The sequence below is a fragment of the Manis javanica genome, chromosome 1 (genome assembly GCF_040802235.1).
Source record: "Manis javanica isolate MJ-LG chromosome 1, MJ_LKY, whole genome shotgun sequence".
Taxonomy (NCBI): Eukaryota; Metazoa; Chordata; class Mammalia; order Pholidota; family Manidae; genus Manis; species Manis javanica.
In genome coordinates this window covers 151,129,185-151,144,469 of record NC_133156.1, presented here as the reverse complement: position 1 = coordinate 151,144,469, position 15,285 = coordinate 151,129,185, and the positions used below count along the sequence as shown (strand labels likewise).

The 15,285-nt window shown below is 60.7% G+C and overlaps 1 protein-coding gene across 2 annotated transcripts in view; it reads right to left on the bottom strand.

Annotated features, from left to right (window-relative positions):
* Positions 1 to 15,285, bottom strand: part of SLC9A3 (solute carrier family 9 member A3) — a 42,749-nt gene that overhangs the window by 9,042 nt on the left and 18,422 nt on the right. For both annotated transcript variants that reach the window (XM_037015546.2, XM_037015547.2), the window contains exons 2-9: positions 7,745 to 8,047; positions 4,911 to 5,071; positions 3,172 to 3,250; positions 2,495 to 2,672; positions 1,822 to 2,042; positions 920 to 1,122; positions 371 to 460; positions 163 to 233 (exon numbers count right to left, since the gene is read on the bottom strand). In XM_037015546.2, coding sequence (XP_036871441.1) covers positions 163 to 233; positions 371 to 460; positions 920 to 1,122; positions 1,822 to 2,042; positions 2,495 to 2,672; positions 3,172 to 3,250; positions 4,911 to 5,071; positions 7,745 to 8,047 — 1,306 coding nt within the window. The remainder of the gene's footprint in view (positions 1 to 162; positions 234 to 370; positions 461 to 919; positions 1,123 to 1,821; positions 2,043 to 2,494; positions 2,673 to 3,171; positions 3,251 to 4,910; positions 5,072 to 7,744; positions 8,048 to 15,285) is intronic.

Sequence of the window (15,285 nt, the reverse complement as noted above, 5' to 3'; positions counted from 1 at the left end):
AGCACTGCCCCATGTGAGCTTAGCTTATGGGTCACGTCATGGTCTGTCTGACCCTGGGAGAATCCCACAGTCCTTGGTTAGAGGAGGACGAGGAGCTGACAGCTGGGACAGACGTGTGTCTGAGTTCCCCACTCAGGCCGTCCTGGCGCTGGGCCCACTTACTTGTCTCTGAGGTAATTGTGTCCAATTTGCCCAGATATGTCCTCAATGGCCGAGAGGATGTGGTCAAAAGCCTGTGGGGGACAGCCGAGTGGGGATGGGTTAGTGTCACCTGGCCTTTGCCCCCCTTCCCCAGCCCGGCCCTCCTCTCTACCCCCCACCAGCCCTCCTCCCCCACAGACCTGCCCCCAGGCCCCCCAGCACCCCCTACCCTGCTGTGCAACTTCTCGTTGAGCTTCGGCTCCCGGTGTTCACTCCTCTTCACCTTTAGCCACTGCACCAGGGGCTTGATGGTCAGGCCCTGGGAGGGGGGATGTGCTGACCCCGAGGGCTGGGGCAGGCCCACCCCATACCCTACTCTGGCCCGTGAGCTCTGAGTGAACCAGATAGGTGCACCTGGCTGCCCTACCCCAGGGATGGCTTCTGTGCTGGACTCCAGCCAGAGGGCACCGCTGGGCATGTGCACACCCTGAGGGCCCAGCCCAGCTCCGCAGATTCGCCAAAAGCAGGCGAAGGGGTGCCTTCCCAGCCGTCTGTCCGTGAGACGTTCCCTGGGGTCTTGTTGAGCAGCCATGCTGAACAAGGACAATTTTAGGCCTAAGTGTGCTGCATCCCCTGTGGGGCCCCATGAAACCTACATAACGGCTCCTAGTTACTAAAATTGTAAAACCCAATTAGGGCCTGGAGCCTGGGAAAGCTTGGCATGGAGCGCTGTGACGGCGGCAGGCCAGGCCGGTGGAGAGCGGGGCCCGCACGCTACCTGGAAGATGACAGTGAAGAAGACCACGATGATGGTGGTGCTGACGAACAGGTTCTTCTCCTTGACCTTCTCCTCGTCCAGGAGGACCACCAGGGCGAAGGCCACAGCCCCGCGCAGGCCGCCATAGGACATGACCACCTGGTCTATGATCTCCAGCTGCACCATCCGGTACCGGTTCAGAACCCAGGTCTGCAAGACAACACCTGCGGGCGCAGGGCACGCTCAGCTCTGATGGCTGCCCGCCGCCTCCTGCGCACCTTCTGGGGGGCATGGGACCACGGCCCTCCCCGCCCTTCCTGGCAGCAGTGTCTGGGAATCCCCCAGGCCGGCAACAGCAACAGGTTACGCCCCAAGCACAGAATCACAGAAACTCCATCTTGCAGCCACACTCATCCACAGCCCCTGCCTCCCACAGCCACACTGCACCCTCTCTCGGCCAGTCAGAGCTGCCCCTGTGGGCACCCTGGGCATCCCAGTCTGGCCAGCGGCTCAGCAAACTCTCAGGCTTCCACGTGGCCATTGTACCTCAGACAGCTGCAGGGCCAATCACCACTGCCTGCCTGAGCATCTGCTCCCCCACCCCCACCCCAGCAGCAGGCCACTGGGAGACTAAATGGGTTCCCTGGGGTCCAAAACCTTCCAACTGACCCCAGCTGTCCTACCTCAAGCTCAGAGCAAAGAGGCCATGAGGAGGCCTGATTTCCCTGAGGGTGGCGAGCTGCTGGGCTGGGTCCCCAGGGGCTCCTGGGCCTGCCATTCCCTGGGCAGGGGGCTCCCTGCAAGGTGCTACTGCCTCCACCACACCCTGCTTCCCATGGCCACCCTGTAGCAAGTTCCCATTGTTTGCGCCATCCCTGCCATCGGCCCGCCCCAGTCCCCATGGTCCTGCTTGGCACCCTCACCAATGGCCCGGTACACAGAGATGAAGACCAGGGTCAGGAGCACGAAGGCCGTGTTCCACTTCCAGATGAGGGGGTCCACGGCCGAGATGCCCAGGAACATGAAGATGATGGTCTCGGCCCCGCTGGCCAACATCTTCATGGTGTAGCGCACGGTGGTGGCCGACTGCTCGGAGATGTTGGCTTTCACGTACTTCTGGCAGCAGATCCCGCAGAAAGTGATGCTGGGGGTGGGCACACCATGAGGCGGGGGGGGGCCTCTGGGTCCCGGGCAGACCCCCACCCCTCGGCCAGCCCTTCCCTGAGCTGGGGCACCTGCTGAGGCTCTGTGCCGTGAGCTGGCACATGCCTATCCTCACAGCCACTGAGCCCCAAGCACAGCAGCTGCGTCAGTTGGCAGCTCTGGGGGCCAGGGGCAGATTCCAGGCCCAGGTCGGCGGCCTCCCCCTTGCGGCACTCGAGAGGGGCTGCCCAGGGCAGGCACTGCAGCTCCGCTCATTCTGTGGAAACGCCTACCCCTTACTGAAAACCCAAATAGATCAAATTCTTCACCCCCACAGTGAACTTCCAGCCCTGTGGGGAAGCAGGCCAGGCGGATGGCAAAAGCTGAGGATGGCTGCAGGGGAGTCGGGCTGTGTGTGGGCCGGCTGGGGCTCGCACTCTGGGGGGCACTCACGCCAGGATGGCCGACAGGGACAGCATCTCAGAGGTGAGGTAGGACAGGTAGGAGAGGACAAAGACAAAGCCGGGCTCGATGATGCGCACGTGCTTGGTGTAGCGGGTCACCAGCGAGAGCAGGAAGGCGAAGATGACACCCACCAGCGTGCCCCCCAGGCTCACCACGAAGAAGGACACTGTGGGCAGGGACGCTGGGCTGAGCCCCTGAATGGCTCCTTGTGGCCGGGCCCCCGCAGTTGCCTGGTGACCCCCATAAAGGCGCCTGAGGCTCAGCAAACAAGAGGCTGATTCTCCTCTTGCACCAGCCCCGATGTGGAAGTGGGGGCGGGGGTGGTCCTGCCACGGGAGCCAGGCCCCCAGGGACAGCTGAGGTCTCTGTCCCCGCCCAGAGGAGTGCCCAGCCCTCCCGGGGCACCAGGACCACACCCTCCGACCAGACATCCTGTGGGTCTAACGGGGAAATGACCCTCACCAGCCGGGGACCTTAGGACCCAGGACAGGAGGGCCGGTCATGGAGACCCTTAGGGGGAGACACCTTTTCCTACATTGCTGTAGGTCTCAGGGCAGGCCAGCTGCCAAGGTTCCGCTCAACAGCGATGCTGCCCAGCAGTGGTCCACCTGCTATGAGGAAGTTCCACCCGCACCACTCTACACACAGCCCCGCCAGTCACACACCTATGCCTTTCACGCAGTCCACACCAGTCACCTTGTCACCGCCCAGTGTCACGAAAGATTCAAACACATTGTACAGCACCTGGGGAGACAGAGGCAAACACGTCATCAGGTCAGCGCTGGGTCAGCGCTGACCCCTCCCGACCTTGAGTCCAGGCTTTGTGGACTCAGTGCTAGAGTAAGGAGCCCACAGCAGCCATCAGGACACCAAAAACCCCTGGGAGGAGAACCATCTCAGGGTAAAAGTGGTTGACAGGAGGGAGGCCAGAGACTGCTAGCAGGGTTTCTATGAGAGGAAAAGGATGGCAAGTTCTGGAAAGACCTGGAAACTTCTGGAGCAAACCTGGCCCTTGCCTACCTGCAGCAACGCGAGGCAGCCACAGAGCCAGCCCACTGTGTTCAGCTCTCAATTTCAAAGTTCCACTGTCAGTGGCCTTGCTGTTCTGTTCACCCATGTGGCTGCCACCCCTGCATCTCCATGCTGATGTGTAACCCTTATCCCGCCAGAACCTTGAGATAAAAAGCCCAGAAACCTCATGCTGGGCCACAGTTGTGGAGACGCTGTTTTCCAAGCCCAAGCTCTCTTAAAGGGCTGGGGCTCCACGCAGAGGAGCCCAAGGGGCTGCCCCCGGTGGGCCTGTCTGTGCCCCTAGTCTGCACTCCCTGGCCTGTTCCCAGAAACAGAGGGCCCCCAGGGCTGGGTGTGAAGCCATCCTCCAAAGGAGGTGCACAGGTCATGGGGACTGTGGCACAGGCCATGAACGTCATTAAGCTCAGCTGGCTTCCCTGTGGCAATGTGGGTGGGAAGGGAGATGTGAGCAAGAACCCATGGGCTTGGCAGAAGTGGGTACAAAGGCCATAATACAGGACAGCTGCAGCCTGGAAGGAGCTACCTGCCACGTTTCCGATTTAGTCTCCAATTAATTCTCGATTTCCCCCAAGAATATCTTATCTGCCACATAGGAAATCTGGTGCAATACACTCTCTAAACCCTGAAGGAACATGAGAAAAGGAATTTGTTAAAGAGGCCATGGGTCCCACAAGAGCCCAGGAGCTTCATGTCTCACTGTCTGCAAATCCATGGGGCAAGGCGGTGGACGGCGGGGCTGTGCACAGGCCAGGTGCACAGACATCCCCTTGGCTGACCTGTAGGGAGGTCTGCATGCCCCCACCATGCCTAGAGATTTACCTCCACGGATGGAGTGGCCTGATTTGGGGGTGGACATCAAACATTTCGTGTCATCTGTCGAGACAGCACCCTCAGTTTCATGAATGTCCCACTTGCTCTGTGTAGAGCTGGTGTGGCCTCGCATCCTGGGGGCGGTCCTGCAGCCCCTGCCCCCAGGCCCTGCCAGCTACTGAGACACCACCTCTGATGGGTCACCACCACAAGCAGACCAGCTCCAGCTCTCTGTCCTTTAATCTGGGGAGACTGCTCCTTTACTGGTTCTCTTAGGGCAATCAGGACTGAGACTGCAGCTGTGCACCTAAAGCTAAGGCCCCCGCTCTGCGCAACCATGGGCTCAGCAGTGTGACCAGTGTGGGTGCACGAGGAACAGCTGACGACATCTAGTTGAACAAGCCAGGACTGCAGGACAGCCAGGAGTGGCCAGTGGTAGGGGCCAGGCCTCCAGCGTCGGAGGGACCAGTCCGTGACAGGGTCACCTGGGCCTGGTGGGCATTTTTCACACGACCTTCCCGCCCCCAGTGGTGCTGAGACACTGGGCAGGCCCCAGACTCACCACTGTGACAGCATCATTCAGCAGCGACTCCCCGAAGACTATGATGAACAGAACCTCATTGACGTGGACCTCCTCAAACACAGCCAGGACGGCCACTGGGTCCACAGCGGCAATCAGGCTGCCGAACAGCAGGAAGTCCAGCAGCCCGACTTTCAGGTCGCCTGTGAGACAAGCAGAGCTGTGGTGGGATGGCCTTGGGGACCGGCAGCCTGGGGGGCTGGGCCGGCCTCCACGCATCCTTTGTGGGCGCTGTTGCAGGCAGCAGGCCTGGGGACTGATGGGCTGGGAGCCCCCGGGTGGGGACCCTGGTTCTCCTCTGTCTGGGGCTGGCTCATAGGGACCTGGGTCAGGCTGCCTGCCCTTCACGTTGGTTCCCCCCCAGTAGGGAGTCCTGGCCTGTCTGCAGGGGACTGAGCCCCCCGGCTCTCTTCTTTGTCCCCCTAGACCTGTCTTCTCCTGGCTGGCCCACTAGGGAGCCCGCTGCACATGGATGAGGGGCCTGGCGGCCTGGCCATGTACAGCATAGAATCAGACGCAGATGGGGCAACCTGGTGCAGAAGATAGTGCACATGCTGGGAAGTAATGGGGTAGCACAGGCAGCTGCCCTGAAGCCATCTCAACCCAGACAGGGGCAACCAGGCCCCGCCTGATGGGAGGGGAGGGGACAGGCCTGCCTCCTTGGGCCCAGTGCCCCTGCCCAGTGGGTCTCAGCCCCCCAGGGGAGGTGTCACTGGATATGCACCTTCACCCTCCGAAATCCTTCCAGATTTATCTGAGGTTCCAGATCCCATAGGCCATGTGCAGATCCCGTTTCCCACTGATGGTCTCCCAGGGACACCTGGCCAGCCTGGTGTCACACCTGCTCTCAGCTGGGCTTGGTGGGGGAGGACCTTGCTCAGGGGCTTGGGGGCCTGTCTTGCCTTGAGGGAGAGGCCCACCGAGGGAGGGGGAGGCAGGCCTGGATGCAGCTCCCACAGAAGCCCCGCTCCCCCTCAGGGCTCGCCACGTGGGCAGGATCCCTGGGAGAAGCTTTCCTGCAGGGGAATGTGCCCCCGAGGGAGTTTCCTGTGAGCCTCACGCCTGCAGCCTGGCGCCAGGGCCCCAAGTGGTCAAAGAGACAGTTTCCAATGAGTTCAAAATGCCCCTGCCATTTTAAACCCATGGGACACAGGTTTTGCTCTTCCACCCTAATGCTGCTTGTTGGTGAAGTAGATGGGAGCTCACGCTCCTTCCTGGACCTAGATACCATGGTCCCAGATACACAGTCACCTTGGAAGTTAACCTTTGCAAGCCTCCTGCATGTCGGCCTCTCATGCCTGAGGACCCTGCAGACCCAGTGGTACATTCCAGGAGACAGCTACTCTGAGCAGGGGACGGCCCAGGGCCAGGAGCAGTCTGCCCTCTCCCCTGGCAGGAGAGTCCACCAACAGCTGGAACTGGAGGTGGGCTCATGGCCGCCAGGACCCTCTGCACCTCAGACAACACCCTCAGCCTCCCCCACCTGAGGGGGCTTCTCCAGCCCTGGAGCTTCTGTAGGGCCTGTTCCCGGGGGGCTCACCTTGGAGGGGTGCACCTGGCCTTGACTTTACCTCAGAGCCGAGCTGCTGGCCCGCACAGACCAGTCCCTGGCCTCCTCAGCTCCCAGCTCCAGGTGTCTGAAGCCAGGACAGACCCAGTGCCCCCTGGGAGCAACTCTGCTCTATGACAGCTGATGTCTGGCCCTGACCAGCTGAGTTCTGGGGGCTGCAGCCCCTCAAGGGGCAGGAGTCCTTGTTCTGAAATCCGAGACTTTCCCTTAGAGTTACCTTAGGCATGTCCCAACTACTAAAGGCATCTCCGGTGAATGTAATCCTGAATCCTGCAGCTTACACATGTGTAAGGCTGCCAGGCCGCCTTCAGTGGGCTTCTCTGGGTGGTGCCTGGTGGCGCTGGATGGCAGCAGGGCCTCAAGGCATCAGCCATGCTCCCCAGGGGGAAAGGTCAAAGGTGACATGTGCCAGGTGGGGTGGCTATGCCCGGTGGGGACTTTGGCCCCTCTTTCTCAATGTGCTTCCTTCATCTTTAAGATTTCAAGGCCCTGATCCACACAGTGAGGGCTGTGGAAGGCTCTTCCTCCAGTCAGATGGAAAATGGCCCATTCGGCCATCCCTGTGAGGCTGGCTCCTCGGGGCGAGTGTCTGGGGCTGAGGCTGAGTGTGGGAAGGTGTCCCCTCCCTGGTCATGCCCGATGGCGGAGTTAAAGCCACAGCCCCAGGAGGCAGCACACAGCTCCTCCTGAGGCCCCAGGCAAGCCCCTGGCCCCAGCACCCAGTTTCCCAGGTAGATAATGACTGGTCCCAGGTGGGTGGGGTGCCCTGGGAGATATGCCAGGAGGAAATAAGTAACCCAAACTTGGGAAATACTGGCAAGGGAGGCACTGCAGACTCACATGCTGGGGAAGAGGCCCCACGGCTTCTCCTCACGGGTTTGAGTACAATGCTCTGCTCAGGTGCATGTCTGCCTGGCTCCATGACCTGGCCCCTGCCAGAGGGGCCTTCTTTCCCTGGGGGTTTGGTGGCAAGGGACAGAGGCCAACCCCACCTCCCTGGCGGGCCAGCCAGGACCTCATTCCCAAGCAGGACACCTGCCTCGGACTGGGGACACCTGGCTACTGGTGAACTAAACCTTATTCCAAACATTCCAGGAGGGTTCAGCGGGCCACTCTATTTAACCCTTTTGGGTCCATAGTCTGCATCCTGGGCTTCCTTAAGTGGAGCTGCCAGGAGCCTGCCCCTCCGGGCCAACCTCCATGGTGCCCGCCCAGGGAGGCCTAGGGGATAGTGGCGCCCACTCACCCATCAGGCCACTGAGGAAGATGCCGTAGAGGGACAAGCCAGTGGTGGCTGCGTTCCACACGGTGCCGATGACGGCGTATAGCAAGATGGTGCCCAGGTTGCCGAAGAAGAGCCGGTTGGGCATGAAATAGCCGGCGTCCAGCACGATGGGCGGCAGCAGGTAGAAGAAGAATACGGTGGGTGTGAGGGTGAAGGAGGCGCTGTGGTTGGCCGCCCAGACGACGCCGCCCAGCAGCAGGCCCAGCACGATGAGCAGAGCGCTCTCGGGGACCACGCTGGTGACCTTGTGGGACAGGTGGAAGCCTGCAGGGGACCGAGGGGTCAGTAGGCTGTTGGCCTGGGGTGGCCAGGCACAGAACTTCAGGGCAGGGAGAAGGGTGTCAGGGACCCGACACCATGCCCAGCGAGGCTCTGGTGGCAGTGGCCCAGCCAGGTGGCCCCACCTGCATGGACATGGTGGTGGAGGCCCTGGGCCCCCCAAAGCTGGCAGGCTGTGGGTGCTGAGGCTGAGGCTCCCTGCTCCCTGGGCAAGACTGGGCTCTGCCAGCAAGCAGGTGACCTGCCTGCTGGGCTTCCCTGTTCACAAGTGGGAGGGGGCTGCCAGCCACCGCCTCAGGGGGTTCCCCTGGCAGCACTGAGGGCACAGAGGCCAGGCCCCGCTGGATCAGATGGGCCAGGAAGCCAGGCCTACGTGGATGCCTGCCGGCCATGCAGACCACTGCCCCCTTGACCTGGCCCAGAGACACACCCTCAGAGGTCTCCTCACCTCCAGCCAAGGCCCCCATGGTGGAGGACGATGGGCCGCACTGGGAGGGCAGAGCACAGGGCCCCAAGCCCCATGTGGCCCATGCTGTTCCTCGCCCCTCCAGTGGCCAAGGCACAGCACCACCCCACCTCATTCTGCCCGGCCATGCTCGCTCCCTGCCTGCAGCCCAGATGCACTCTGATCTCCCTCTGCCCGACTCTGCTGGGCTTGTGGTAGGTACCCCAGGAACAGAGCCTAATAAACGAGGGTCTCCAGGGCTCCCCGACAGGCACTGGCTCTTCTGCACACACTGAGACTTGCAGATGCAGGAGGCCCCAGCGGTCCCCCCACTGACGGCTGCCTCAGCCCCCTGGCCCACCACACTTGGAGGACCTAGGCATGGAGGCCCTGCCCCTGAGCCTGGGCCCCATCTCCGCCCCACAGACCTAGTGGGGCCCCTTCTCCCTTGTTCTAGTTTAAGACTCAGGAGAAAGGGCCCCAATGCCTTCCAAGCCTGATTGCAAAGTTGGGAGTGTTGACAGGAGGCTGGATGCCTGCGGCCTGAACCAGTTTGGGATGATCACCTTTCCGACCTCAGAGTCCTGCTCACTAAGGGGTCTGAAGTCACAGGAGGGCCCCTGCTGAGGTGCCCAGGCCCCACGCACACCCTGCCTCCAGGCAGGGCAGGAGTGCAGCGGGGGGCCCAGTACACAGTGGTTGGGGCTGACCTGCAACCCCTCCTTGGGGGGTGGGAGGGTAGGCTGACACCTGCCTCCCTGCTGGGCCTGCTGGCCTGGGGGTGCTGTGTGCTGGCTCTCGAGGGGCCCTGAAGGAGGCTCCATGTCGTGGTCATTCTTTGCCCAGGGACTGTTCTCTCCAAGTTTGGTTGAGAAGCCGCAGGACAGCCTCCCTGACCAGGTCGCCTGCACAGGGCCCACTCTGAGCCTGGTGTGGCATCAGCGTGCAGGGCAGAGGCAGAAGGGGTGGATGCTTCTGGGATCCGAGGGCCCACCGGCCCCCACCCCCGGCTGCTGGCTGCACATCTTGCATTCCCATCACGGTTCCGATTTTCTCAGGAAGTTTTCTCACGTTAGGTGGAACGTCATCTCTGCTCCCCGAGTGGGGCCTCCAGGAGGCTGATGGACGGAGGCCCACCCGGTGGGGAGGCATGACTGGGGATCATCCAGCCACCCTGGGGCTCACGTGACAAACGGCACTAGAGGGTGGCTGCCAGCCAGAATGAGGGAGGCTGTCTCTGAACATGGGCCTGTCCCCTGGGAGTCCCCAGGGCTCGTCAGCAGGAAAGCACCCGGAGGGCTTGCCCTGCTGAGGTCTACAGGCTCGTGTCCCCCTGGGGTGCACCCCAAGCTTGAAGGGGCTGTGTTGGGGGAAGAAGGGGCAAGCATGCAGCACCCCCACCCTGCTCTGCACACACACACGGCAGCACCCGAGAGCCCCCAGATCCGGGGTGTCAGGGCTGGCAGCCTGCAAGGGCGGAAAAAGATGCACATCTGCATGTGACGTGGGGCCCCCAGGCTGAGGAAGGGGACCTGCAGGCCATGCCCCCCGGCTCACAGCCCATTAGCAGAGCACAGTGCAGCCCTGGAGCCCTGCAGGTCCCGGGCCAGCCCAGGAATCTGCAACCAGCCAGCCCTGAAGGCCCCTCAGGAGCCAGACTGCAGGGCCCTCCTGGGGTCCCTGCACCCCACCTAAGTGATGTCACAGAAGGCCTGTGGCACATGACCCTGCCCCTGCTGCTCCCCATGGCACTGCCCTTGGGGTAGTGGCTGACCCCCCACATCTCTGTTCTGGGGGGTCATCAGCAAGGGTGCCCTTTTCTCTGGGGTGGACACAGTGTCCTCTCCTGCCCCCAGGAATTCCCAGCTAGCCCTAAGCAAGCTGTGCAGGGCCACCCCTCCCGGGGACTCCACTCCCTATGCTGTTTCCTACAACATGTGCGTTTTCTGTGTTTCTTGGAGTCCCACCCAGGGTCCCTCTGTGATGCCTGTTCTGGTCATGTAACAGCGCTTGCCCAGGGAAGCTCGCAGACGTGGGGTGCACGCTGCCTGGGGGTCTCTTGGGAGACAGAACCACTGACCAAAGGCAGTGTATCCTCTGAGGTGAGCACTGCAGGTCACAGGGCCCAGGTCAGGCTCCAGAGCCCTGGGTGGCCTCCAAACTCCAGAAGGGCTCTTGCTGAGGGCTGGCCCAGTGCTGGCTAGCCCAGTGGGGCCAGATGCTCAGTACTTCCTACAGTCCCTCCCCAAATTAGCACTTTGCCACAGCCCCCATCATTGTGAATTCAGCTTTGACGGCTGTGGGGCTAGCGGGCCAAAGGGGCCTGGGAACAGGCTTATCTCTGAAAAGAGCAGCAACTCTGCACTCAGGGACCCCAACTGCGCGGACGCATACCTAGCTGTCTGCGAATCCTCTACAGCAGCTGGTTCCTAGGCAATCTTACTAATTTAGAACACGGTGGATAAGGCAGTCGCTGACTTCAGACCACATGCTCTTGCTCACAGCAAGGCCTGAAAATCCACAGAAAAAGTATTTCAACTTGTCACTAAGAAGGAAACATGTGCATGTGTGCGTGTGGCTCAGCACAGATTCCCAGGCTCTGCCCATCACAAGTACCTCTGTGAAGGGTGGGAGCATGTGCACTTGGAAGCTGAGGAATGGCACACCTGCCCCTGGGGCACACCTGGCCCCCGTCTGAGGCACGGGTGCAACTGCATCTCCTGGAAGAGCCCGTCCAGCTTCCTCCCGGCTGAGTGAGGCTTGGGCATCTTTTCCTGCCCCTTCTGTGAACCACCGCAGGTGCCCTTCTTCACCAGGTTATCAAGCCCTTACTTCTCGACATGTAGCTCCTCACAAGTATTTCCTGTTCTTTATGTGGTTTTGCTATGTGCAAACACCTATTTATCACATTTATTGGTTGTTTGTTTTGTGGCTTCTGAGCTTTGTGTTTTGTTAAAGAAGCCATTCCTAATTCTTTTCTACCAAACGTTAACACTCAGTTTAATTCACTTGAATTTCACTGAATTCATAATGAAGAAAACATTTTAAAATAGTCGTGAAACTGAAGGGCCTGACCACTCCCAGAGAGAGTCCCCCAACAAGGGGTCCACTCCCAAAGCCCCTCGGGTCTGGGCATCTTGGCTGCTGTCCAAGCGCCCCCTTGCTGGGCTGTGGCACCTTACCCTTGGGCAGCACCTGTCCATCTCTTCTCTCTGCCATCTCGCTGCACAGATGTCTGCAGGGACCCAGAGTGCATGTTCCAGCCTCAGGCTCGCCAGCCTCAGGTGCCACACAGGCTGCGGCCCACAGCCCAGAGTGGGGCCTGGAGGGAGGGGGCCACGCCAGCCTGCCCTTGCGCACTTGCATCAGCGCACAGGGCTCCACTTCCTCAGTTGTTTCAGGTCTGGTTGTGGGAAGGCTGTTTCGTTCCTGAGCATGCCCTGCAGCCAGGGCCCATCTCCACACCCCCTCCTTTCCCTGACAAGGGGTTCTTGCACCCTGGCCCTCCTCCATTTCCACTCCCTTGCGCCCCATAGTGCCCACTGCCCACCGACACCAGCTTGGCTGTTTTTCTCCGAGTGTGCATCAGCAGCTGAGATCCACTGTGGCTCACGCAGTGCCCAGGGGGTGCCAGGCTCACAGTTCCCAGGCAGCATGCAGCATCCCGTGGGCTTGACTCCCATGACGGGGCACCTGGCACAGGCATGCCCAGGCCCACCCACGCATGCGGGGAGTCATGCTCGCTTGGAGGTGGCGCTCTACCCCCCACTCCCCGGCCCACGGCTCTCCCCACTTCGGCCGCCTCCTGCTCACCTGGCACCGCCCTCCTCTGAGTCCTAGAACCCTCACAGGCCTTTCTGTCCCACCAGCAATGGGCTCTGGACAAGCCCATGCACTGTTTCCAGCTCCTTCCTCGGGCCTGACATTTGTGTTGGCCTCTCACCCACCTCCTCAGCACTGGAACCCTCCTCTGTCTCCGCCTCACTGTCCCCACTCCAGCTTATTTCCCTGGGCTGTATGCCAACTCCCTTCTGCAAGGAAAAGCTCATGGAACTTTTCTGTTTCTTGGGCAACATTTTGTCCCAGGTGGGTTTGAGCCTGTTTCCCAGGGTCTGGTGTGGCCACCAGGTGTTTTCTTCTCTCACGTCTATGTAATGGGGCTGCCTTGTCCACACTCCAAGGTGGGGGCTGCAGTGTGGGGCACCACCTGCTGTGGGCCCAGTGGGCCATGTATCTTCTCCGGACCCAGTTTGGGCTTGGGTGCTGCTGTCCGCCCCCTGCAGTTGCCATGCTCCTGGCAGGCGGCGGGGACTCCTGGGCCCTCGTTCCATGCCTCCGCCTGCAGCGGGAGAGCAGCGCAGCCCCAGCCCCTGTGCCCGTCCCGCGGCCCGGCCCACCTGAGCAAACAGCCTCTAAGGACGGGGCTGGGGGTGTGAGGAGGCAGCCACCTGAGTTCTCAGTCTTTGCCCCGAGCTCAGGGGTCCGGATGATTGGGATTCTTCTTGAGCGAGTCTGGCCAGTGCAGGACAGGCAGGCCCAAGGGCAGCCCTGTGCCCCCCGAGATGGCAGTCCGCATCGGAATGAGCTCATTGAGCCGAAGACACGGTGGACTTTAGTGGCAGTTTGCTGGTGGTTCACCAATTAAGTGCATAATGGGTGTTTAGGTCAATCCAGCCCCTGCCCCAAGAACCCTACCGCAGCCACCTCCTGCTGCGGCTGGTGGCGGGCCCGCTGGACAGAACTGGGTGTGGCCCAGGCAGGGGCTGCCCCACCCCCCCGTCCCACTGCGGCCCTGTTGTAAGGATGGGGTGGTAATGGGCACATGCCAGGGTCACCCTGAAAGTCACCATGTCCTGGGGTGGGAGGGGGCAAGACCAGCGCCTTCCTCCTGCCAGTGTGTCGTCTGTGGCCTGCAGCCGTGTCCCAGGGGTCAGGGAGGACCCCTTGCCTGCTACCTCTGCAGCAGCCTCCCTAACAGTGGGTCCCCACCACCCAGGCAGCCTGGCTTCTGGGGAGGCACCCAGCCTGGCAGGAGGGTGGGTGGGGGTCTGCAGGCTTCCTGCCTGCTCCTCACCACTGAGCGCCAGAAAACTCAGCACCTCAGTCCGCACAGTGTGGGGAGATCTTTCTCTCCCAGCCTTTGTTTCCTTTGCCCCCAAAGATATACGGTCCACAAGGCGGGTCTGAGCTCCCCCTCAGGACCCAGCCTCTGGGGCCACCACATCTGGCCTGTCTCAGAGGCTGGGCCACAAACATGGAGGGCAGCCCGGGGTCCTGCGGCCACATGCAGCAGGGAGGCCACTACCTTGGGAAGTGCAGCGACCTTCTGCATCAAAGTTCCGTGCATTTCCCAGGAAAAGCCCAACGCTTTAGGTTGGAAGGGCAGAGGGTGTCGCAGCACAGAGAAAAGCATACATCAGAGCTGGCTGTTGCTTGTGTGTCTTGCACGGAAGGGCAGTGAGCCAGAGCATCGTGAGCTGGGCTTTGCCAGCTGCGGCTTACCCATGTAAACTCCAAGTCAGCAAATATTTGAGGTCCTGCTGCAGGGGACATGCAGCACAGACTCCCAGGACGGAGAGTGGCAAGGATAGTAGGAGACAGGGCGGGGTCTGTGCAGAGGACAAGAGTGGAGGGGCACCAAGAATGCAGGTCCGGAGCCCCTGCTGTGGGGACATTGATGAAATGGCTTCCAGACCCACAGTTAACTCACTCCCAAGGTCTGGAGGGTCACAGCCAATTAAGCACAAATGGCACAGCCACAGGATGGTAACAACTGGGGAACACACGCTTTTAGTTCTAATTACAAACCCTCTGACCGGTGTTGAAGGTCAGGAGGCACCGGCCAGCCAGCCGGCCATTTCTGGAGTGGGTCCTGGACCAAGCGGTGCCGGGGCCTCAAGCGGGCCATCACTGACGTGCGTCATGCCCCCTCAGAACACAGCTGGGACCTGGGGCCCAGGGTCAGGCTCTGCATGGCCACTGCCTCCAGAGACCTCTCAATGAGATTCAGCTGAGTCCATGCAAATGGCCAGCACAGTAAATCCTCTGGTTTTACTTTAACGCAGAGGAGCTGGGTAAATTAAACCCTGCCTGACAGGCAGCCAGACCTTCAGCCACAGCCTTTCTGGAGAACGGGAGGGACGGCACTCGGGACCCGCACTGCGTAGTAGGACCAGCTGGGCAGGTGTCAGCCAGAAATGTCACACGCTCAGGAACACACACACACACACAGACACACGCTTATAGAAACAGACACAAAGATACATACACACAGATGGGCACAGACACTCGGACATATATGTGTGTGGGTTCCCAGCACTGACTCTCCAGCATTCTCTACAGACAGGGCATTTATAGGGTCCCCAGGCACTCTTCTGGGACAGGGTCCAGTTCTGGCTTCCCCTCTCCACCTGTCCGTGAGGAGATGGGGAGACCCTCTCTCCCTCTGACCTGGGCAAACTTGCCACCACACAGTGACTAGTAGTAAATGTGCCAGTTGCCCAGCCCAGGACTTGAGGTAAAGATATTTATAGTATCCACAAATATTATCTAAATGACCCCACACCTTCTGCTTGCAAGACTGTTCCAGATGAGAGCTTGGAGGTCACTGTCAGGTGGAGCGAGGCTGCTGAGCAGGTGGCGCTCACCTGTCTGGAGGCACCTCCTGGTCCTACGCCACACGTGGAAGGCTTCAAGGGTCATATAGCCCTTCTGCTCACAAACTATAGAATGTTTTGGACATTATATATTTACAAAACTCAAGCAAACTTTGTCAATT